General features: G+C 38.5%; 1 protein-coding gene across 1 annotated transcript in view; it reads right to left on the minus strand.

Moving 5' to 3' along the window:
- The window catches only part of EEFSEC (eukaryotic elongation factor, selenocysteine-tRNA specific), a 221,934-nt gene that overhangs the window by 168,384 nt on the left and 27,459 nt on the right, over positions 1 to 26,091 (minus strand). Inside the window, exon 2 of the mRNA XM_037070271.1 lies at positions 1,143 to 1,239. Within this exon, the coding sequence (XP_036926166.1) occupies positions 1,143 to 1,239 (97 nt within the window). The remainder of the gene's footprint in view (positions 1 to 1,142; positions 1,240 to 26,091) is intronic.

The following is a 26,091-nucleotide window of genomic DNA, read 5'->3' on the forward strand; positions in this document are numbered from 1 at the left end:
TACGGAAACAGTGGTAGCACACAGTAGCACAGGTAGCACACCTGATCATGGCTCTATGGATCCAGGTGGACCCCAGAGCCCATGAAAAATCGAACTGGGTTTGAATCCTATCTCTACCACATACTTGCCATGAGACCGTGGGCAAGTTACTTAACTTCTCTGAATCTCAGATTCTTCCTACGTAAAATGGGGATGAATAATTAAAGCCTCCCAGGGTCACTATGAATTTTAATGATCTTGTATGTAAAGAACTTAGTGCAGTTCCTAGTATGTGATAATCATTCCTCACCATCATAGTAAACTAAATAGCACTGTTCCGATCACACTATACACATTAACTCATTTAACCCTCATGCCAACTCCACAAGAAAAGTGGTGCTATTATCTTCCCTGATTTCTAAGTGAGGGAACTAAGGAAAGGGAGAGCAGGTCATGTGCCTAAGGTCACAGAGAGAGAAGGAGGTAGGGCAGCATGGTAAGCTGCCCAAGAGTCAATGCACCTCACCACTCCAGCCTTCTGGGCTGCCTCAAGTGCTCAACAGAGGCACTTCAGATCCCGGTCTCATTGCCATTTCTACTGAGGCATCACTACCGCCTCCCCACCTGTACTATGCCTGCTGGCTGCCCTGTGTACCCTGTGAATGGCTGCACTCCCTCCATCTACCACTACCCAACCTGGAGGAACACCTCTGGCCCATGGTTTCAAAAGATGAAACCTCCACTGCATTGGTAAAAGCCACAGGACCTGAGCTGCACTGCCACTGCTACTAGGCCCATCTCCTTCCCCTGCCTCATGGGCCCCCACCCAGGTGGGACACACTGGAGGGGCTGGAACAATCTGAAGTACTGAAACAGATGACATGGACCCATAATTCCAGATCGACAGGATCTGCTTTGTCTGTGTGGAGGTGTTTGACAAGAAATGGAAAAAAGAAAGGCTTAGAAGGGTGGAAGCCTTTAGTTCTGTTTGCGATTAACTTTTAGGGAGAATGCATTATAGAGCATGGAGGTGGTTTAAAGGTACCACCTCAAAGTCCCCTTGCTGAGGCTGTCTCTTTCTCTCTCAGGCTGAGCAGGACAGAAAGGAATCTGCCTGAGCAGAGTTGGGGCCAGAGACCAACCTGGATCCAAGTTGACAGTACCTCAATGAGTTCTGAGATGCCCTGTGGGGCTTCTGTTTCAGGGGCCTCTGGTCCCCCAGGCTTAGCTGCCACAGCTATAATTGGTGCACCTTGGAACCTGGAACATAAAAACAAGACCCATCACAGTTAGATCATCAGCATGAACACGGAACACAGAACATCTGTGAATCACCTGGAAGACTAGTGAGCACTCTGGGTGTTCTCTCCTTTCCTCCTTTCAGAAGCACCTAAACAGAGAGTGCCACTGCATTCTACTTGGCAGATGAGGAAATGGAGGCCCCAAAGAGAAATGTCTTATATTAAACAACAGATTTTAAAAGGATGCTCTTGTGTTTTAACCTCCACTTTCAGAACCCTCCCTGAGGAGGCAGCAGTAAACCCAGGCCCCCAGGCCTCTAAATTAAAGACCCCTTAAAGAAGACCAATACATACCTTCTAGCCTCCTGCAGAGACTCAGGTCATAATGGTTACCAAAAAGCCCCTGAAGATGCACCAGGGAAAGCATCTGTACCACCCCAGTCTAATGGAGGCCATTCCTCCTGAGACTTTACCAGAGAGCCCCTTTTTCTTTAAGAAGAGATTTATCATTTCTATTGGAAAAAAACAAAAAAGGAAAAATATACAACCCATTATCCCACCACTGTGATGTACTTTCTTCCAACCTTGGTTTTTCAACACACTGCCAAAAAAATATATTTCTAACAATCTGGTTATAGTATACACATAATTTCATATCCTAGTTTATTTGCCATTATATCACAAGAATTTTATGTTAAATGGCAGCAACTGCAACAATAACTAATTTGGCTGAGCTAAGCATATACTATGGACACCTTCACTGAAACCCTACACCACCACTATGAAATTGTCACCATTTTATAGATGAGAAACCAATGATTAGAGAGCCAAATAAATTTGGTCCAAATCACTGGCTATAAATCTCAAAGTCAAACTCCAATCCAGCCTATCTGATCTTAGAATCAAGGATCATAGTTTCTATGTTACCCTCCCACCTTCCAAGGCTTCCTCTTTTAGTTTTAACAGCTGCATAATAGTGTGATCCAGAATGTACATGTTTTCCTTACTGTTACTCATTTAGAACATTTCAAGTTTTTCACTATCATAAAATAACCCTATGATAAACCTGGTAGACATGACTGAGACTTTTTTTTTTTTGCCTTTCTTTGGGATAAATTCATGGGGTATAAGTCCAAGACTCAACATACATTAAAAAATCAGCAAAATACAAAATGGCAAAGACATTCAGAAAGCCTCTCCTCCAGAAAAGCAATCAGAACAGTCACAAAGTTATCAAAATAAACTTTTTCAGAACTATAGAAATTAACCAAAGGCTTGTGGCAATCTGCAGAATGTTTACTCAAGAAAAATCTGAATCTCAGTAAGAACAAGTTTTATAGCATTTTACTTTGCCTTATTCCCATTTACCCCTGCCCAACCACCATCTGCAAAGTGAAAACTAGTAGGCTGAAGGTCATTAAAGAATGCATAATGGGTTTGAATTCCATTAAAGCCCCTCTCCCAGAGAACAGTCATTATTTTTCCTATCTGGCAGTTTGCTGGAAGGCCCCACTTGCCAGGCTATCCTTATCTGACCTGCTTTGCAGGCAAACAGCTTTTGGAGGGGGGCGGGACAACTGCCTCTGATTATTTTGTTGAAAATAATCAGAGGCAATTGTTTAACATTTGCCTGAGGCAAATATAACAGTTTGGCAAACAACAGGCTGACCAAAAAGCTTAGATTTCTGGGACTCTGGGATACTTGCATGCATAGGGCTGAGGGCATGCCCAAGGCACTGTGCATAATAAAAAAAAATACCTGAGAAGACCCTCAGCTCTGTTCACCTTGATATTCTATGCAAGCAAGAAGTGAAAGTGAAGGCAGCATGCAACTGCCTGCCTGAGCATTAAAAGCTTGTCCCAACACGCACATAAAGACCCTTGGCAAAGATTGGGAGACATAATGGTTCCAGACATTTAAGAAAATTTCTAACTATTAGTTGAAAAACTAAGCTAACTGGACAGAGGTTTCAGTGGTCACACATGACTTTATAGAATTAGTTTATAAAAGTTACTAAGAAAATAACAGCAAACTATAGAAATATGGGAGAAGGGGAGAATCTGATTTCCAGTATTGCCATATTATATTATTTTAAATGTCAAGTTTTCAACAAAGTTCACAGTACATGCAAGAAGATAAGATTATGACCCATAGTCAAGAAAAAAAAAAGAGTTAAAAGAAACTGTTCCTGAGGAAGCCCCACTAGACAAAAACTTTATACCTTTTTCAGTAAAAAAATTTTTTTAATTTATTGGGATGAACTGGTTAATAAAATTGTATGGGTTTCAAGTAAACAATTCTATAATAGATTATTTGTATATTGTATTGTAGGTTCACCACCCAAAGTCTCTAGTCTTCTTCTGTCACCACCTGTCTGTTTCTACCCTCTTCTATCTCCTCCTACCCCCCAACCATTACTCTAGTAATCACCATACTATTGTCTGTGTCAGTGATTCTGGGGTTCTTTTTACTTAATACTTCACCTTTTTCATCCAAACTCCAACCCTCCTCCTATCTGACAGCTGTCAGCCTGTTCTCTGTATCTATGAGTCTGTTTCTATTATGTTGTTTATTTTGTTCAGTAGATTCCATACATAAGTGAAATCATTTGGTTTTGTCTTTCTCCAACAGGCTTATTTCACTTAGTACAATACTCTCCAGGTCCATCCATGCTGTTGTAAAAGGTTAGGTTTCCTTCTTTCATACGGCTGAATAGTAGTAATCCATTGTGTTAATGTACCACAGCTTTTTTCATCCACTCATCTACTGATGGGTATAGGGGCTGCTTCTAAACCTTGGCCATTGTAAATAATCCTCTAATGAACATAGGGGTACATATATTCTTTCAAATTAGTGTTTCAGGTTTCTTTGGATTACTGAGTCATAAGACAGTTCCATTTCTAATTTTTGAGGTATATCCGTAACCGCTTTCCACAGTAGCTGCACCAATATGCACTCCCACGAGCAGTGCACTAGGGTTCCCTTCCCTCCATATCCTCACCAACACTTGCTGTTTGTTGAGTTATTGATTTGATAGCCATTCTGACAGGCATGAAGGGATATCTCATTGTGGTTTTAATTTGCATTTCTCTGATGTTTAGTGATGTTGAGTATCTTTTCACATGTCTATTGGCCATCTGTATGTCCTCTTTGGACAAGTGTCTATTCAGGTCTGTTGCCCATTTTTAACTGGATTTTGTTTGTTTGGTGTTGAGTTGTGTACAAGGGTGGGGACTGCCCCTGAAAAATGGAATTATCTTCTGGAGGGTGGGCCCCTGGTAGTATAGGTTTCCACTACTGGCGGAGTGTTGTAGGAACTCATCTGTATCAGTGTACGAGCTGGTAGTATTGTGAGAGGCTGTATTTGGCTTCAGTGGATTTTTTTGAAGACTCTTTCAGTATGTTTGGCCATTTCATGATGGGTGATTTAGGTGTGCACCTGTCCACACTGTACTAAGTGTTCAGCAGTTTTTGATAGAAACAGCATGACCCCCTTGTCCCACCCTCCCTATTCACCTGATCTCACCCCAAGTGACTTGTTTTCCCAGAAGAAAAATGTCCTCAAAGAGAAACAGTTTGCAGAGGTGGGAAAAGTGGAACAAAAAACCAGCAGAAGCACTAAAACGCATCAAAATCAACGAATTCAAAAATTACCTTGAGCAGTGGATAAAAAGTCTCAATAAGTGTATTACATCATATGGAGAATATTTTGAAGGCGACTGAAGTTTAAATGTGTAAGAATAAATACACAACTTTTAATAAATAAATTCTGAGGTTTTGGGGGTCCCTCCATAAGGTCTTTATACATTTTAGATATCAACCTCTTATCAGATGTATCATTAGCTAATATATTCTTCCATTAAGTGGGTTGCCTTTTCATTTTCTTGGTTCCTTTTGCTGTGCAAAAACTTTTCTGTTTGATGTCTCATTTGTTTATTTTTTCTTTTATTTAAGTCAGCTGTTTTAAGGATGTTCAAAGAAATAAAGGAAAGTATGTCTAAAGAAATAAAGGAAAGAATAAAGGTAATATCTCACCAAATAGAGAATATCAAAAAAGAATTAGAAATTATATAAAAATGAGCCAAATAAAAATTCTGGGCTTGAAAAATATAATAACTAAGTTTTAAAAATCCACTAGAGGAGCTCAATAGCAGCTTTGAGCAGGTAAAAGAATCAACAAACTGAAAGGTAGATCAACTGAGATGATCTAATCTGAGGAAAACAAAGAAAAAGGAAAGAAGAAGAAAAAAGAAAGAAGAAATGTGAACACAGCCACAAAGGTATTTGAGACATCATCAAATAACATAAGCATATGAGAATTTCAGAAAGAAATGAGAAATAGGGGCAGAAAGAATATCTGAATAAACTTCAAAAACTTTCCAAATTTGACTGTGAGATCCAAGATAGAGGAGGAGTAAATAGAAGCTACATGAACCTCCTCCCAGGACCAGTCTGGAATTACAACTAAATTGCAAAGACATTATCCAGAATAAGCAAGTGAACAATAGTGAGAGAGAAGAATTGCAACCACAGACAGAGGAAACACCTTCAACACAACATGACTGATAGGGAATACAGAGGAGACATGAGAGGGCTGGTTGGGCTCCCATAGGTGGCAGCTGAAGTGCTGGAGGAATACTACAGCAGCCAGGGAGTTCCTCTGAGAAGTGGGGGTCTGAACCCTAACCTGAGTTTCCCAGCCTACAGCACCAGAGCCTGAAAAGAACCAAGACAACATCCAGCTGTGAAAAGTGACAGGGTTTCACTGTGATAGGGACAGAGAGCTAGAGTCATAGAGATCCATTTAAAGGGCCAATGTATAAAACTTCATTTGTAGCTGCTTAACCATGGGCTCCAGCAAAGGAAAGGCAGAATGAACTAGATACTTGAAGAAAGACTGGGGACAGTGGCTTTGGGGAGAGAACTAAGAGAGCAGCTTCCAGGATCCCTGTACTGAGCCATCCCCCATACTGCAGGAGCCATCTTGCTCAGGCAGAGCACTGCTCTCCAAGTAGCATCAGCTTGAGGGGAAGCAATACCCTGACCATCAGGAATTACTCTGCCCCAACCTGTGGTGCTTAAGTTGGGCTACTGATTACAAAGTGAGTAGATTAACAATTGAAGGAGTTAGCCATAAAATGAGAATCCCTGATAACCTCGAACAGACTCCTAAGGCCAGACTGGGACATTATCTGACATCACCAGAGGCAGATCCAGAAAGAAAAAAGTACTAAATACTAGATGATTCAGAGATGAATTCCACTGTGGTCTTCTTCATGATTTAGGATATTTTCTCTCTTGCATAGCTTTTTAATATTCATTTCCTGTCATTCAAGCCTGTGCATATTAAGTTACTAGATTTTATTTCAAATCTCATATTTTGCTCTTCTCTTACCCATTTTACCTTCTTTCCTCTTCTTATTTTTGTTATCAATTTTATTTTCTCTGTTGAAATGACTTGTTTCAATTCCACACTCTTACTATTTCTCCCCACTCCAGCCTCTCAAAACCGTATCTCTTGTCACTGGTTATCTCACATTCTTTTTCGGGTTCTTAAAATACCCTTTTCTCTCTACCTTTATCAATCTTTGCTTGAAGGCTGTGGATAGGGTGGTTTTTGTTGCACTTCTTCAATTTTATCTCTAGATCTTCACTATTTTGGTATTTCAAATCTAAAATTTTACCATTCCCCACTCCTACTCCATTCTATCTTCTTCCTGCCCTTTCTTTTCTTTTTTCTTTTTTTTGTCTCAGATTTTAACTTTTTCCTATCTAATCCTGGTTTTCATTCCTCATTCTTAATATTCCTTTTCCCTCTATCATCTCAAAATCACTTTCCTTTCCTCTAGACATTTCTTAGGCTATTCTTTCTTTCCTTTTCCCCATCCCACCTATATCACTCTTAGTTCATTTGTTATAGATAGTGCTGTGGTAGATCTTTTTCTCAAAGTTGGTTCCTTTTTCTAAAACTTATTTATATATTTTTCCTTTTTCTTTCTTTCTCTCTCACTATATATTTTTAAAAATTTCTGTTTCAACCTAATACTGTATGCTTCCCTTCTCTTACTCCAGTCTGGCTTCTTCACTCCCTTTTTCATTTATGATGTAAATTTTTCTTTCTCCCTTTGCCTTGCCTTGATTCCCTACTTGTTTGTGCTCCTTGGTCTACCATCTCAAACTCATTTTTCTCCTTTTTTTTATTGTTTTTCACTTAAAGTTGTCCCCATTTAACCCCATTGCTCTCTCCTACACCATCCAACCCTTGCCCCAGAGACAATCCCCTCCTCGCTGTCCTTGTCCATGGATCCTTTGTACATGTTCCCTTCCTTCCTTCATTTACCTCCTTCCCTTCTCCTCTCTGGTCCTTCTCAGTTTTTTATTTCCATGTCTCTGTTTTTGTTAATTTCTCACTTGACTGTTTTGTTTATTAGAATCCTGTTATAGGTAAGATCATATGGTATTTGTCTTTCACTGAATTGCTCATTTCACTTAGCATAATACTCTCCAGTTCCATCCATACTATTGCAAAGGGTAGGAGCTCCTTCTTTCGTTCTGCTGCACAGTATTCCATTGTGTAAACGTACCATAGTTTTTTCATCCACTCATTTACTAATGGGCACTTGGGCTGTTCCATCACTTGGCTGTTGTAAACTGTGCTGCTATAAACATAGTGGTGTATATGTCCTTCTGAATTGGTGTTTCAGGATTCTTAGGGTATAATCCCTGCAGTGGAACCACTGTGTCAAAAGGCATTTCCATGTTTAGTTTTTTGAGAAAGTTCCATGCTGGTTTTTTACAGTGGCTTCACCAGCCTGCATTTCCACCAAGAGTGCATAAGGTTCCCTTTTCTCCACATCCTCACCAGCTCTTGCTTATTGATTTATTAATGATGGCCCTTCTGACTGGTGTGATGTGGTATCTCATTGTGGTTTTAGTTTGCATCTATCTGATGGCTAGTAATGTTGAGCATCCTTTCATATGCCTATGGGCCCTCTGTATGTCCTCCTTGGAGAAGTGACTGTTGAGGACCTTTATCAGTTTTTTAATTGGTTTGTTTGTCTTCCCAACATTAAGTCATAAGAGTTCTTTATATATTTTGGATATCAAATCCTTGTCTGAGGTATCGTTGGCAAATATGTTTTCTCATATGGTTGGCTCCCTTTTGATTTTGATGATGTTTTCTTTAGCCAAGAAAAAGGTTTTTAATTTGGTGTAGTCCCATATGTTTATTCTTTCCTTTATTTCCTTTGCCCTAGAACAGGGGTGTCAAACTCACTTTCACTGGGGGCCACATCAGCCTCGCAGTTGCCTTTCAAGGGCTGAATGTAATTTCAACTCCTTAACAGTTATGGAGTAGTTACCTTTATACAATCCTAAAATTATTTTGGCCTTTTGAAGGCGACCACAAGGCTAGTGTGGCCCCTGGTGAAAATGAGTTTGAAACTCCTGCTAGAGGATGTATTGGCAAAAATATTACTGCCTATGTTTTCTTCTTATGGTGTTGTGGCTTACATTTAAGTCTTTTTATCCATTTTGAGTTTATTCTGGTGTATGGTGTAAGTTGGTGATCCAGTTTCATTTTACTTTTGCATGTACTTGTCTAGATCTCCCATTTGTTGAAAAGGCTATTTTTACTCCATTTTGTGCTCCTGCCCCCTTTATCAAATATTAATTCACCATAGAGACCTGGGCTTATTTCTGACCCGTCTATTCTGTTCCATTGATGTATGTGTCTGTTCTTATGCCATTACCAGACTGTTTGATTACAGTGGCCTTGTTGTATAGTTTGATTATCAGGTATTGTGATCCTTCCTACTTTGTTCTTCTTTCTCAGGATTGCTGAGGCTATTCCGGGTCATTTGTGGTTCCATATATACATTTGAAATATTTGTTCTCTATCCGTGAAAAATGTAATTGGTATTTTAATAGGGATTCTGCTGAATCTATAAATTGCTTTGGGTACTATGGACATTTTAATGATATTAATTCCTCCAATTCATGAACATGGTATATGCTTCCATTTATTTGTGCGTTCCTTAATTTCTTCAGTTCCTGTTCCATAATTTTCTGGGTATAGGTAGGTCTTTTGCCTCATTGGTTATGTGTATTCATAGGTACTTTATTTTTCTTGTTGCTATAGTAAGTGGCATATTTCTCCTAATTTCTGTTTCTGACATTTCATTGTTGGTGCACAAAAATACCTTTGCTCTCTGGATACTGACTTTGTATGCTGCTATTTTGCCAAATTTACTTATTTGAGAAGTCATTTTGACAGGAAAGAGGAAGAAGGAACACTAAGAGTATGAGATGAAAACCTGATTCAGACAGGGAAAAATTAATGTTTAAAACAAGAAAAGGTAAAGGCAGGAGGAAGGCAAATTAGAATAGGAAAGGGGAACAGTAAAATTTGAGATTTGAAGTATCTCAAATATCTTAATACTGGCTCATTAATACTGGCTCATTTTCTGTTGATAGTGTGATGGTGAGTGGGGGTTATTTTTGCAGGTGTGGGTTTTTTTTTCCTGGGCTCTGTGGTTTTGTTCTGGCAGACTCACATAATATCATACACGACATGGTGGGCAGAGTGACTCAGTCAGCCGGCTGGAGGGAAGAATCCACCAAAGAATGATCAAACAACTATCAAAACCCAAATACCACCAGAGAGCAACATAAATGGCATGAAGGGCATCCTAAGAGCATCGAGTTCAGGAGATCAAGAAAACTGCACCACTGAATGACACAGGTCTCCTACCATAGAAGTTCACACCAGAAAGAGAGGGTGTCAAAATTGATCAATTTAAGAAGCAAAAGCAAACAAGAAAAGTCTTCAAAAAAATGGGGAGAAAAAAACAATCCTCAATTGAAAAGAAAGGACAAATTTCTAGGATAGTGCTAAATGAAATAGAGGCAAACTATCACACAATTGGTTCAAACTAACTGGCTATAAGGAAGCTTAATGAGCTCAGTGAGAACTACACTGAACTCAATGCGAACTACAAAGAACTAGAGGGAAGCCACAAGCAACTAACTGCAATCTACATCAGCATGCAAAAGAATGTAAAAACTATCGATAGGAGCATGCTGGAAATGTAGAATGCAATTTCTGAATTGAAGACCACAAATGAAGGAAATAAAAGTAGGTTAGATGAAGCATGAGATCAATTAGTGAGATGGAGGACAAAGTAGAAAAAATTCCCAGACAGAGCAATAAAACAAAACAAAAGACTCAAAAGGAATAAAGAGGGTTTAAGGGAGCTGCATGACAACATGAAACACAATAATATCTGTATCATGGGGCTACCAAAGGTGAAGAAGAATAGTGAGGCATATAAAACGTTTGAAAAAAATAATGATGGAAAACTTCCCAAATTTGGTGATAAAAAAAGTCATGCAAGTCCAGGAAGCACAGAGGGTCGAAATGAAGATGAATCCAAAGAGGTTGACTCCAAGACATATCATAATTAAAATGGCAAAATTCAAACATAAAGAGAGAATATTGAAGGTAATAGGGGAGAAATACATAGTAACACACAAGGGAGCTCTGATAAGGCTAGCAGCTGATTTCTCAACAGTAACACTACAAGCCAGAAGGGAATGGCAAGAAATATTTCAATTAATGTAAAGCAAAGGCATGCAACCAAGACTACTCTATCCTGCAAGGCTCTCAAAATGGAAGGTGAAATGAGGAGTATGCCAGACAAAAGAAGGCTGAAAGAATATACCTCCACCAAACGAGCACTGCAAGATATGCTAAAAGAATGGCTTTAAGATGAAGAAAGAGACAGAGAGGAACACAGGTACAAAAGGGAAAAATGGCAATGAATAAGTACCTGTCAATAATAACCTTAAATGTATATGGATTAAATGTTCCAATCAAAAGACATAGGGTAGCTGAATGGGTAAGAAAACATGACCTGCATATATGCTATCTATGAAAGACCACCTCAGAACAAAACTTCTACACACATTGTGAGTGAAAGGATGGAAAAAAAATTCCAAGCAAACTGACCTGAAAGAAAGCTAGGACATCAATACTTATATCAGACAAAATAGATTTCAAAACACAGGCCATAAAAAGAGACAGAGAAGGTTATTTCATAATGCTGAAGGGAAAATTCATCAAGGAGACATAAACATCATAAACATATATGCAACCAAGATAGGAACACCCAAATATATAAGGAAAATCTTGAAGGACTTCAGGAAAGATGTAGATAGCAACACAATTATAGCAGGGGATTTTAACACCCCACTGTCAACAATGTACAAATTTTCCAAAAACAGTATCAACAAGGATATCGTGGCACTGAATGTTGTAATAGATCAAATGGACTTAAGGATATATACACAACTTATCACCCCCCAAAAGCAAAATAAACATTCTTTTAAAATGCACATGGAACATTCTCAAAGATGCTCCACATGACAGGACATAAAACAAACCTCAACAAATTCAAGAAAATTGAAGTCATATCAAGCATTTCATAGGATCATAGTAGATGGAAACTAGAAACCAATCACAAGCAAAAAACTCAAAAACAGTGACATTCTTGGACACTGAATAACATGTTATTAAACAATGAATGAACTAACAATGAAATTTAGGAAGAAATAAAAAATTGCTGGAAACAATCGAAAATTAGCACACAATAGTACAGAACCTATGAGACACAGCAAAGGCAGTACTGAGAGGGAATTTTATGGCAATACAAGTCTACCTAAAAGAGATAAAAGCATTTCAGATAACCAACCTAACACTACATCTATAAGAACTGGAGGAACAACAACAAACAAAGCCCAGAGCAAATAGAAGGAAGTAAATAATCAAGATCAGAGCAGAATTTAATGATATACAGACCAGAAGACCATTCAAAGAATCAATAAATCCTGGAGCTGGTTCTTTGAAAACATAAACAAAATTAATAAGCTGTTAACCAGACTCATCAAGAAAAAAGAGAGAGGACCCAAATGAATAAAAAAAATTAAAGAGGAAAAATTATAACTGATACCACAGAAATACAAAAGAGTATAAGAAATGACTATGAACAACTATATGCCAAGAAATTTGAAAACCTGGAAAAAATGGACAAGTTTCTAGAACCTATGCTCTTCCAAAGGTGAATCAGGAAGAAGCAGAAAGCCTGAGTACACTGTTAACACCTAATGAAATTGAAGCAGTAATCAAAAACCTACCACCACACAAAATACCTACACAAAATGGCTTCACAAGAGAATTCTACAGAACACTTAGGAAAGACCTAACCCCTATACTACTCAAACGGCTCTAAGAAATCCAAGAAGGGGCACTTCCAGCCAAGATGGAGGCATAGGTGGAAACTGTGCCTCCCCACACAACTAAGTTTAAAGACAACAAAGTTTTAGTAACAAAAACACAACCAAAACACAGAAAATTGAACTGCACAGAAGTCTGACAACAACAAACCATTTAGCAAGACAGGTAAGAGGGGGGGAGTCAGCGGCTGGTGGAGCAGGGTCAGGCAGGAAAAAGTGGCCTGACCGACCCAGGCGCACAGGCAGCAGTTGGCAGATCCCAGGTGTGAGGTGGCAATGGGCTGACCCAGTGAGGGCACAAGGCAGCTGGCTGATCGTGATCACAAATTCACATGCAGATAAACCAGGTGAAGGATCGAGCAGTGAGACAGACCATGCAGGCTAGGGCCCCAGTGACAGGAATTAAAGCCTAAAAGCACCAATTGGAAAAACTTTTGGGGTGGAGGTGCCGGGAAAGGCTCACAGAGAATTTGTAGGAGAGACCCATAGGGTCCTGGAGGGTGCACAGGCCCACACACCTGGGAGCCAGCACCTGGGGGGCCAGGTTTGCTTGTGGGAAGCAGCAGAGGGGACCAAAATCCGAGAGAGAGCGTGGAACAAGCGCCATTGCCCCTCTCTGACTCTGCCCCCAAATACAGCGTCACAACCCAGCAACTGGGTTGCCCTGCCCTAGTGAACACCTAAGGCCCTGTCCCTCATACATAGCAGGTGCAACCGGACCAAAACACTATGGCTCAAGAACAACAGCTCAAAGCCCCAGAGCCAATACTTCTAAGCGACAAAAGAGAGCCAACCTATCAGATGCACAGTTCAAACCATTGGTGATCAGGATGCTCACAGAACTGGTTGATTTTAGTCATAAATTAGAAGAACAAATGAAGGCTAAATTAATTGAAATGAAGGGAAATGCACAGGAAACCAATTGTGATGGAAAGGAAACTGGGGCTCAAATCAATGGAGTGGACCAGAAGGAAGAAAAAAATGACCAAACAGAAAAATATGAAGTAACAAGAATTCAAAAAAATTAAGGAGAGGCTTAGGAAGCTCCATGACATCTTTAAACATTCCAACATCTGAATTATAGGGGTAACCAAAGGGGAAGAGGAAGAGCAGCAAGTGCAAAAGTTCTTTGAACAAATAATAAAGGAGTACTTCCCCAGTCTGGCAAAGGAAATAGACTTCCAGGAAATCCAGGAAGCTCAGAGAGTCCCAAAGAAGGTGGGCCCAAGGAGGAACACACCAAGGCACATCATTATTACATTAGTCAAGATTAAAATGAAGGAGAGAATCCTAGAAGCATCAAGAGATAAGGGGACAGTCACCTACAAAGGAGTGCCCATCAGACTGTCAGCAGATTTCTCAAAAGAGACCTTACACGCAAGAAGGGGCTGGAAAGAAGTATTCCAAGTCATGAAATCCAAAGACCTACATCCAAGATTGCTCTATCCAGCAAAGCTTTCATTTAGAATGGAAGGGCAGATAAAGTGCTTCTCAGATAAGGTCAAATTCAAGGAGTTCATCATCAGCAAGCCCTTATTATATGAAATGTTAATGGGGCTTATCTAAGAAAAAGAAGATGAAAAATATGAAGAGTGAAAGGACAGCAAACTCACAGTTATTAACAACCATACCTAAAACAAAAGCAAACTAAGAGGACAGCTAGATCAGGAGCAGAACCATAGAAATGGAGATCACTTGGAAGGTTAGCAACAGGGGAGTTGGAGGAGGAGAAGGGGGGAGAAGGTACAGAGAGTAAGTAGCATAGACAGTAGGTAGAAAATAGACAGGGGATAGGGCAAGAATAGTATGGGAAATATAGAATCTAAAGAACTTGTGACACATGGACATGAACTAAAGGGGGGAATGTCGGGGGAGGGGTGTGCAGGGTGGAGGGGAATGAAGGGGAGGAAATAGGACAACCATAATGTTATAATCAATAAAATATATTTAAAAAAAAGAAATCCAAGAAGGAAGCCTCCAAAGCTCTTTTTATGAAGTCAGCATCATTCTAATCCAAAAACCAAAAAAAGACACAGCAAAGAAAGAAAACTACAGGCCAATGTCGCTGATGAACATAGATGCTAAGATCCTCAATAAAATACTAACAAATCAGATCCAGCAATACATTAAAAAGGCCACACATCACGATCAGGTGGGATTCATACCAGGGATGCAAGGATAGTACAATATGCACCAACCAAATGTAATACTTCACATAAACAAAAGGAAAGACAAAAATCACATGATCATATCAATTCATGCAGAAAAAGCATTTGATAAAGTACAACACCCTTTTATGACAAAAACACTCAGCAAAGTAGAAGTACAAGGGAGCATTCCTCAGCATAATAAAGACCATATATGAGAAACCTATAGTCAACATCATGCTCAATGAGTGAAAACTAAAAGCCTTCCCCCTAACATCAGGAATAAGACAAGATGGGATGTCTGCCTTCACCACTTCTGTTCAACATAGTATCAGAAGTTCTAGCCACAGTGATCAGACAAGAAAAGGAAATAAAATGCATCCAAGTTGGAAAGGAGGAAGTAATACTGCCATTGTTTGCAGATGACATGACAGTGTACACAGAAAACCCTACACACTTCACCAAAAACTACTCAAACTGATAAGTGAATTTATTATATGTTACTAATATATTATCTGCAAAAAGAGATCATTTTACTTCTTTTTTTCCAGTTTGGCTGACTTTATTTCCTTTCTTGCCTAAACCTCCAGTACTATGTTAAATAAAAGTTGCAAAAATGAGCATCTTTGTTTTGTTCCTCATCTTAGAGGAAAAACTTTCTGGGTTTCAATATTGAATCTCCTTAATAGTTATAAGTCTATTCAGATTGTGTATCTCTTTGTGATTTAGTCTAGGTAGGTTTGGTATTCATAGGATTTTATCCATATCATGCAAGTTATCTATCTGTTGGTGTACAATTGTTCACAGTACTCCCTTATAATTCTATTTTATTTCTGTAGAACTGGTAGTTATGTTCCAATATTCATTTCTGATTTTTAGTTATTTGAGTCTCTTCTCTTTTAATCTTAGTCCATCTGGCTAGTGGTTTGTCAATTTTATTGATCTGAAAGAACCAACTTTTGGTTGCATTGACTTTATTGTTTTTCTATTCTCTATTTTATGCATCTCTGCTTGAATCTTTATTATTAACTTCCTTCTGCTACCTTTGGGTTTATTTTGCTCTTTCTCTAGTACCTAAAGTTGTAAAATTGGGTTGCTGATGTCAGATTTTTCTTGTTCTTTTAATGTAAGAGAAAGGTTACATCTATAATCTCCCCCATAGCACTGCATCCCATATATTTGGTATGTTATGTTTCTGTTACCATTAATCTCTAAGTGTTTTCTAAATTCCCCTGTGATTTCTTCTTTGATCCACTGATTGTTAATTGCCACAAATTTGTGAATTTTCCAATTTTACTTCTGTAATTGATTTCTAACTTCATTCTCTTATGACCAGAACAGACACATTACATAATATCTTTTTAATCTATTGAGACTTAATGTGTGGCCTAACATATGGTCAACTCTGAAAAATGTCACTGCAATTGAGAATATGTATATTACTGTTGTTAGACTAATTTATGTGTTTGTTAGATCTAGTTTGTTTAGGCCATCTATTTCCTTACTTATCTTTTGTCTGGTTATTCTTTCCATTACTATGAGTGCAGTATTAAAATCTCCAACTATTTGTTGTATAACTCTTTGTACCTTCAATTCTGTCAGTTTTGCATCATATATTTTGATGGTCTGTCACTGAGTAAATTTTTATAATTTTTATTATATCTTGCTACATTGAACCTTTGAAAAAAATATATAGTATACTTTTTAGTCTCTTGTAACCTTTTAAATTTAAAATCTATTTTGTCTTAGTATAGCTACCTTTTAGTTATTATTTCCTCTCTTTTGGTTATTATTTGCATGGGTTACACCTTTTTTCACCTTTTTACTTTGAATCTTTTGTTTCTTTGGATCTGAATTGAGCTTGTAGTAGATAGCATTTGATTGGGTCATGTGCTTTTGTCCAATCTGCCAATCTCTGTACTTTAATAAAAGAACTTCATCAATATACATGTAAAGAAATTACTAATAAGAGACTTACTTCTGTCACTGTGCTACTTGTTTTCTACATGCCTTACAGCTTTTTTGTCTCTCATTTCCCATACTACTGTCTTCTGTGTTTACTTCATTTTTGTAATGAAATACTTAAATTTCCTTACTCATTTCCTTTTGTGTATATTCTATAACTATTTTCTTTGCAGCTACCAGAGAGATTATATTTAGCATCTTAAAGTTGTAACACTAATTTGAGTTTATATGAGCTTAATTTCAAAAACATACAAATACTATATTCCTATAAGTCTCTGACCCATGCCCTTCGTGTTGTTAATGCCACAAAATTACATCTTTATATGTTGCATATACCTCAAGACATAAGACAATTCTTTAAAATGCATTAGTGTCTTAAATTATGTAAAACACAAAATGTGGAGTGGCAAAATAAAGTTACAATAGTACTAGCTTCTAGACAAATAACAGCTTTTATTTTTTATTTTATTTAATTTTTTTTAGAGAGAGGAGAAGGGAAGGAGAAAGAGTGGGAGAGAAACATCAATGTGTGGTTGCCTCTCATGCATCCCATACTAGGGACCTGGCCTGCAACCCAGGCATGCGCCCCAACTGGGAATCGAACCAGTGACTTTGTTTCACAGGCCCGTGCTCAATCCACTGAGCTACACCAGCCAGGGCTATTTTTTATTTTTTAATTGTATTTTTTCATTACTATTTAGTCTCCTTATACCCCTTGCCCCCAGCAATCACCAAATTATTGTCCATGTCCATGAGTCCTTTTTCCTTTTTGCTCAATTCCTCCACCCTCTAACCCTCCACCATTGGCTATCATCCTGCTATCTATGAGTCTGTCTCTATTTTGCTTGTTAGTTCAATTTGTTCACTAGATTACATATATGAGTGAAATCATATAATATTTGGCTTTCTTTTTTCATGGAGCATAAGTCTCTCCAGGTCTATCCATGCTGTTGCAAAGGGTAATATTTCCTTTTTTTAAAAAAAACATATGAGTAGTGTTGCATTGTGTAAATGTACCACAGCTTTTTCATACACTCTTCTATAGATGGACCATATCTTGGGCTGCTTCCATATCTTGGGAATTGTAAATAATGCTGCAATGAACATAGGGATACTTACGTTCTTTCAAATTAGGGTTTTGGGTTTCTGCACATATATTACCATGAGTGGGATTGCCAGGTCAAAAGGGAGATCCATTTTTAATTTTTTAAAGTATCTCCACACTACTTTTAAGAGGAAGGAAGGCTCTGAAACTCATTTTACAAGGCCAGCATTATCCTAATTCCTAAACCACATAAAGACACCAGAAAAAGAGAAAATTATAGGCCAATATCCCTGATAAACATAGTTGCTAAATATTAGAAAATCGAATACAGCAATGCATCAAAAAGATCATACACCATGATCAAGTAGGATTTATTCTGGGAATGCAACATTGATACAATATTCACAAATCAATAAATGTAACTCATCATAAAAATGAAGGATAAGTATCACATGATCATATCAATAGATGCAGAAAAAGCACTTGATAAAATCCAGCACCCATTTATGATAAAAACTCTTAGCAAGTGGAAATAGAGGGAACATACTTAAGCATAATAAAGGCCATATGTGAAAAATCCACTGCCAATATTAAAATCAGTAGGCAAAAACTACAAGCATTCTCCTTAACATTGGGAACAAGACAGCAATGTCCCCTTTCACCTCTCTTATTCAACATAATACTGGGTCCCTAGCCACAGCAATAAGACAAGAAGTAATAAAAAACATTCAAATTGGAAACGAAGTTAAACTGTCTTTATTTACAGATGACATGATACTGTACATACAGATTCCCAAAGAGTCACCATGAAACTACTAGGACTGAAAAATTAATTCAGCAAAGTAGCAGTATACACAATTATTATACAGCTGCATCTTTATAATCCAATAACAAACTAACTGAAACATAATTTTTAAAAAAAATCCCATTTAGAGTTGCTTCAAAAGAATAAAATGCCACCTTGGTTGGTGTGGCTCAGTGGACTGAGCACTGGACTGTGAACCAAAGGATCACAGGTTCAATTGCCAGTCAGGGAACATGCATGGGTTGAAGGCCAGGTCCCCAGTAGGGAGGCTATGATAGGCAACCACACACTGATGTTTTTCTCCCTCCCTACCCCTCTGACTAAATATAAATAAATAAAATCTTTTAAAAAAGAATAAAATACCTAGGAATAAATCTAACGAGGGTTGTAAGAGACCTGTACTCAGAAAATTATAAGACACTGAAGAAAGAAAATGAAGAAGATACAAATGAGTGAAAACATATACCATGTTCATGGATAGGAAGCATTAACAGCACCAAAATGTCCACACTACACAAAGCAATCTATAGATTCAATGCAATTTCTATCAAGATTCTAATAACATACTTCACAGAAGTTGAACAAGTATTTTGAAAATTTATATAGATCCACAAAAGGCCACACATAGCACCAGTGACCCTGAGAAAGAAGAACAAAGTTGGAGGAATCACCATACCTCACATCAAACTATACTATAAAGTCACAGTAATCAAAACTGCATGATACTGGCGTAAATGAGACACACAGATTAATGGAACAGAATACTGAGCCTAGAAATAAGCCCACATCTTTATAGCAAATTAATATTCAACACAGGAAGCAAGTACATACATGCTCTAAAGATAGTCTATTCAATAAATGGTGTTGGGAAAACTGGATAGACACATGTAGAAAAATGAAACTAGACCATCTTCTTATACCACACAAAAAAATAAATTCAAAATGAACAAAAAAGGGACTTCCGCCAAGATGGAGGCATAGGTGGAAACACTGTGCCTTCTCCCACAACCAAGTTTGAATACAACAAAGGTTTAGTAAACAAAGACGCAACCAAAGAACAAAAAAACTGAACTATACGGAAGTCCGAAAACAACGAACCATTCAATCGGACTGGTAAGAGGGGTGGAGCCAGCAGCAGGGCAGGGGCAGGCAGGAAGGATCCCCCGACCCTAGGCACCCAGGCAGCCAGGGTAATGTTGGGCGGACCCACTGAGGGTGCAGGGCGGCGGGCTGGCCACAATCACACATTCACGAGCAGATAAACCAGCCAAGGAGTGAGCAGTGAGCAGTGAGCAGTAAAAAAGACCGAACAGGACCCAGCGGTGGACCCAGCGAGGGCACAAGCCGCAGGCTGACCACGGTCACACATTTGTGTGCAGTGAGAAAAACCAAGCAGGCCCCAGTGGCTCGAAGCAGCAAAGGAGACCGCAATTGCCCCTCTTGGACCCCACCCCCACCTACAGCGTCACAACCCAGTGACTGAGTTGCCCCGCCCTGGTGATCACCTAGGGCTCCGCTCCTCATACATAACAGGCACGAACAGTCCAAAATATGGCTCAAGAAGAACTCAAAGCCCCCGAGGCGATAACTCTAAGCGACAAAGAAATAGCAAACCTCTCAGATGCACAGTTCAAAACAGTGGTGATCAGGATGCTCACAGAACTGGTTGATTTTGGTCACAAATTAGAGGAACATATGAAGGCTAAACTGATTGAAATGAAGGGAAATGCACAGGAAACCAATAGTGATGGAAAGGAAACTGGGACTCAAATCAAGGGAGTGGTCCAGGAGGAAGAAAGAAACGACCAAACAGAAAAGAAGGAAGAAACAAGAATTCAAAAAATGAGGAGAGGCTTAGGAACCTCAGGACATCTTTAAATGTTCCAACATCCGGATTATAGGGGTATCAGAAGGGGAAGAGGAACCGCCCATAAGTGGAAAACTTATTTGAACAAATAATAAAGGAGAACTTCCCCAGTCTGGCAAAGGAAATAGACTTCCAGGAAATCCAGGAAGCTCAGAGAGTGCCAAAGAAGGTAGACCCAAGGAGGAACACACCAAGGCACACCATAATTACATTAGCCAAGATGAAAATGAAGGAGAGAATCCTAGAAGCAGCAAGAGATAAGGGGACAGTCATCTACAAAGGAGTTCCCATCAGACTGTCAGAGGATTTCTCAAAAGAGACCTTACAGGCAAGAAGGGGCTGGAAAGAAGTATTCCAAGTCATGAAATCCAAAGACCTACATCCAAGATTGCTCTATCCAGCAAAGCTTTCATTTAGAATGGAAGGGCAGATAAAGTGCTTCTCAGATAAGGTCAAATTCAAGGAGTTCATCATCAGCAAGCCCTTATTATATGAAATGTTAATGGGGCTTATCTAAGAAAAAGAAGATGAAAAATATGAAGAGTGAAAGGACAGCAAACTCACAGTTATTAACAACCACACCTAAAACAAAAGCAAACTAAGAGGACAGCTAGATCAGGAGGAGAACCATAGAAATGAAGAACACATGGAGGGTTAGCAACAGGGGGTTGGAGGAGGAGAAGGGGGGAGAAGGTACAGAAAATAAGTAGCATAGACAGTAGGTAGAAAATAGACAGGGGAGAGGACAAGAGTAGTATGGGAAATATAGAATCTAAAGAACTTGAGACACATGGTCATAAACTAAAGGGGGGAAATGGTGGGGGAGGGGGGTTCAGGGTGCAGGGGAATGAAGGGGGGGAATAGGACAACTGTAATGATATAATGAATAAAATATATATTTAAAACGCTAAATTAAAAATAATAAAAATTAAAAATTAAAAAATAGAACACACACAAAAAGTAAAATAAAATAAAATAAAAATGAACAAAGACTTAAATGTTAGACCAGAGAACATAAAAATCATACAAGAAAACAAAGGCAGTAAAATGTCATACATCGCTTATAGCAATTTATCAGATATGTATCAAGGCAAAAGAAACAAACAAGAAATAAACAAATGGGACTATATCAAACTAAAAACTTTCCCACAGCAAAAAGAAAACATCAACAAAATAAAAAGACAACCCACAGAATGGGACAACATATTCACCAATACATCTTATAAGTGATTGATATCCAAAATATATAAAGTACTTACAAAACTCAACACCAAAAAAACAAATAACCAATTAAAAAATGGGCAAAGGATCCGAATAGGCACTTCTTCAAAGAGGACATACAGATGGCCAATAGACATGAAAAAATGCTCATTGTCACTAGTCATTAGAGAAATGCAAATTAAAACCACAATTAGATACTATCTCACACCTGTCAGGGTGATTATTATCAGTAAGTCAACAAACAACAAGTGCTGGTGAATAGGTAAAGAAAGTAGAACCCCTCTGCAATATTGATGGTAATGCAGATTGATGCAGTCACTATGGAATGCAGTATGGTGATACCTCAAAAAGTAGATTTGATTTTATATGTGTTAGTCTTCCTAAATTATGTAGAAAAAATACACAGATGGATCTGGAGAACATTATGCTATGTGAAATAAGCCAGTCAGAGGAAGAAAACTACCGTATGATTTCACTCATATGTGGCATCTAGTGAACAAATTGATCTAACAAGCAAAATTGAGACAGACTCATAGATAGAGAGCAGGCTCAAGCTCTCAGTGGGTGAGGTGCCTTGGTTAGAGGGTGGAGGGATCAAGCAAAAAGAAAAAAGTACTCATAGACATGGACAGCAGTGTTATGACTGAAAGGGGAAGTGGGTACAAGGGGGATAAATGGTAATGGAAAATACACAATTAAAATATTAAAAATTTAATTTCCAAACTAACAAAAGAATTATAATGTTATTACAGTAATACTAGCTTTCATAATTGCCCATGTATTCATCTTTATTGAGATCTTTATATCATCACAGAGCTTGAAGTTACTATCTAGGTTTTCTTCATTTCACTCTGCAAGGCTCTTTTGAACAAGGCAGCTCACTTTCTTTGCAGGGAAGTGCTAGTGATACTAAACTCCCTCAGCTTTTAATTCTTTGAGAATGTTTTAACTTCTCCTTCACTTTTCAAAGAAAGCTTTGCTGGATATAGGATAGTGGTTTGACAATTCCTTTCTTTCCTTTTTTGGAATTTTGATTATATGGGTACACTCCTTTCTGGCTTCATGTTTTCTGATGAGAAATTTGCTAAATATCTTATTGAGGCTCCCTTGTGTATGACAAGTTGCTTCTCATTGTTTTCAAGATTTCCTTTCTGTCTTTGACTTTTAAAACATTCATTAAATGTGTCTCAGTGTAGGTCTCTTTGAGTTCATTTTATTTAAAGACCAATAATTTCTTGGATGCTTACATTAATGCCTTTCATCAAATTTAGAAAGTTCTTGTCCATTTTTTTCTTCAAATATCCCCTCTGCCCCTTTACTTCTCTCTTCCTGAGACACCCACAATGTTGGTCTACTTGATAGTTTCACATCGGTCCCTTAGGACCTATGTTCGGTTTTATGCTCTGTTCAGTTTTCTTTAATTTTTTTTCTTTCTGTTCCTCAGACTTAATAATTTCCATTTTCCTATTCAAGCTTGCCAATTCTTTCTTCTACCTACTCAATTTTTCCTTTGAATTCCTCTAGTGAAATTTTTTCCTGTAAAAATTTTTTATTGGATATATCTCCCCAGGCAAAAGAAACAAAAGAGAAATTAAACAAATGGGACTACATCAAACTAAAAAGTTGTGAAGTTTTTTTAATTTTTACTTTTTCATTATTTTTAAACATATTTTATTGATTATGCTATTACAGTTGTCCCATTTTCCCCCTTCATCCTCTCCACACCCTCTCCCCCCAACATTCCCCCCCATTAGTTCATGCTCATGGGTCATACATAAGTTCTTTGGCTTCTACATTTCCTTAACTGCCCCCTGTCTATTTTCTACCTACCATCTATGCTACCTTAGTCTCTGTACCTTTTCCCCACCTCTTCTCCTCCCACTCCCCTGTTGCTAACCCTCCATGTGGCCTCCATTTCTGTGGTTCTGTTCCTGCTCTAATTCTTTGCTTAGTTTGTTTTGTTTATGTTTTAGGTGTGGTTGTTAATAACTGTGAGTCTGTTATCATTTATTGTTCATATTTTTTATCTTCTTTTTCTTAGGTTAAGTCCCTTTAACATTTTATATAATAAGGGACTGGTGGTGATGAGCCCCCTTAACTTGACCTGATCTGGAAAGCACTTCATCTGCCCCTCCATTTTAAATGAAAGCTTTGCTGGATAGAGTACCTTGGATATAGGTCCTTGCCTTTCATGAGTTGGAACACTTCTTCCCAGCCCCTTCTTGCCTGTAAGGTCACTTTTGAGAAATCAGTCTTATGGGCACTCCTCTGTAGGTAACTGTCCCCTTTTCTCTTGCTGCTTTTAAGATTCTCTCCTTATCTTTAATCTTGGGTAATGTAATTATGATGTGCCTTGGTGTGTTCCTCCTTGGGTCCAACTTCTTTGGGACTCTCTGAGGTTCCTGGACTTCCTGAAAATCTATTTCCTTTGCCAGATTGGGAAAGTTCTCCTTCATTATTTGTTCAAATAACTTTTCAATTTCTTGGTATTCCTCTTCTACTTCTGGTACCCCTATAAGTCAGATGTTGGAAGATTTAAAGAGTCCTGGAGGTTCCTAGGCCTTTCCTCATTTTTTTGAATTCTTGTTTCTTCATTCTGTTATGGTTGAATGTTTCTTTCTTCCTTTTCATGCACACCATTGGTTTGAGTCCCAGTTTCCTTCCTGTCACTGTTGGTTCCCTTCACATTTTCCTTTATTTCACTTAGCATAGCCTTCATTTTTTCATCTACTTTGTGACAATATTCTACCAATTTTGTGAGCATCCTGATTATCAGTGTTTTGAACTGTGCATCTGTTCAAAAGAGATAGGTTGACTATCTTTTTGTCACTTAGTTGTATTTTTTCTGGAGCTTTGATTTGTTCTTTCATTTGGGTCATTTTTTTTTTTTTTTTTGCCTTGGCAGGCCTGTTATGTAGTAAGGGGGGAAGCCTAAGGTGTTCATCAGGGCAGGGCAACCCACTGCATTGTTGTGCTGTATGTGAGGGAGGGGTCCAAGAGGGAACAATGCCCCTTGCTCCACTGTCTGTTAGTTTTCAGTCATTTTCCCCACTACCCACAATCAAATTGGGCCCCTCTGGTGCTGATTCACAGGTGGGTGTGTTTGTAGTATGTTTGGGTTTGGGTGTGGGTACCTTCTAGGACCTTGTAGATCTCTCCAATGAACTCTGCCATGAGGCTGGGAGTTTCTCCCGCTTCTGTCCCAACCCCCACAGGTGTTTTCAATCAGGGGTTTTGAGCCTTTACTTCCCTGTACTGAAATTCTGGGTTCCATGGTCTGTCTTGCTCCCCAGTTGTCCAAGTTTATCTGCATGCAAGTGTGGGACCGCATAGTCCACAAGTCACCACCTTGACTTATCCTCCAGCTGCCACCTTGCCACATTCCCTCTCTGCCCAGATGCTGTCTTTGCCCCTTCTATCAGTCTGGATGAATGTTTCTTCTTTAACTCCTTGGTTGTTAGACTTCCATACAGTTCAATTTTCTGCCAGTTCTGGTTGTTTTTTGTTTTTAAATATGTTGTTGTCCTTGTTTTGGTTGTGCGAGGAGGCACAGTTTTCTACCTACACCTCCATCTTGGCCAGAAGTCCTCTAGAGAATTTTTTTATTTCACTTGTTATACTTTTCAGCTTCAGAGTTTCCTTTTTCTTTTTAAATCTTTCTATTTCTTTAAAGGCACTTCCAATTTGTTCATAGATTGTTTTCTTGACTTTCTCAACGTTTTCTTTTAGTTCTTGGAGTTTAAGATAGGTGTTTAAAGTATTTCTCTAGTATATCTGCCATCAGGTATTTCTCAGAGACAGGTTCTATTGATTTATTTTTTTCCACTGATTGGGCCATATTTCCCCTTTTCCTTATACACCTTATGATTTGTTTTGTTTTGTGTGAAAACTGGACACTTGTGTCTAATAATAAGGTAACTCAGAAGATCAGATTATTCCCTTTACCCAGGGTTTCCTGTTTTGTTGTTGTTACGTCTTTACTTGTTTTTCTTTTTTGATTTGTTGTAGGCTCTCTGTGCTGAGGATCTGTCTGAGGTGTAAACTTACGGTTTTTCTCAGATCTTACCTGAGCACTTTCCTGGACATATGTGGTCACTTGGTAATTCTGCCCATATATGCAGTTGTTTCTGAATGATCTAGTCTTTATGTCTGACTCTTGAAAGAGTAAAATGACAATGAAGTGAGAGACAAAAAAGGATGCTGGTCCTTTACGTCCTCCAGAAATAACTTCTGCTAAGGGGGAGAGGCTTGAAACACTGTAGGGAGGTGCAAAAACAATGGCTGTCTGCCTCTTTGTCAGCACCTCCGAGATCAGAAACAGCAATCAGTGACCAGACCACAGCTCTGTAATATTTTAAGGACAGGGTCATTTCTGTCCAGTCTGGCTCCTATGAACTGTGTGCAAGTTGCTCCAGGAACACCTACCCAGTACCCACCACAGAGCTAAGGGATTGGGGATGGGGAATAGGTTACTGATACTTTGGTAAGAACTGAAATTGATTAAAATTAACTGCCATTTACTGACTAA

The sequence above is a fragment of the Sturnira hondurensis genome, unplaced genomic scaffold (assembly GCF_014824575.4).
Source record: "Sturnira hondurensis isolate 20B ecotype Veracruz unplaced genomic scaffold, ASM1482457v3 Scaffold0001304, whole genome shotgun sequence".
In the NCBI taxonomy this organism is placed as follows: Eukaryota; Metazoa; Chordata; class Mammalia; order Chiroptera; family Phyllostomidae; genus Sturnira; species Sturnira hondurensis.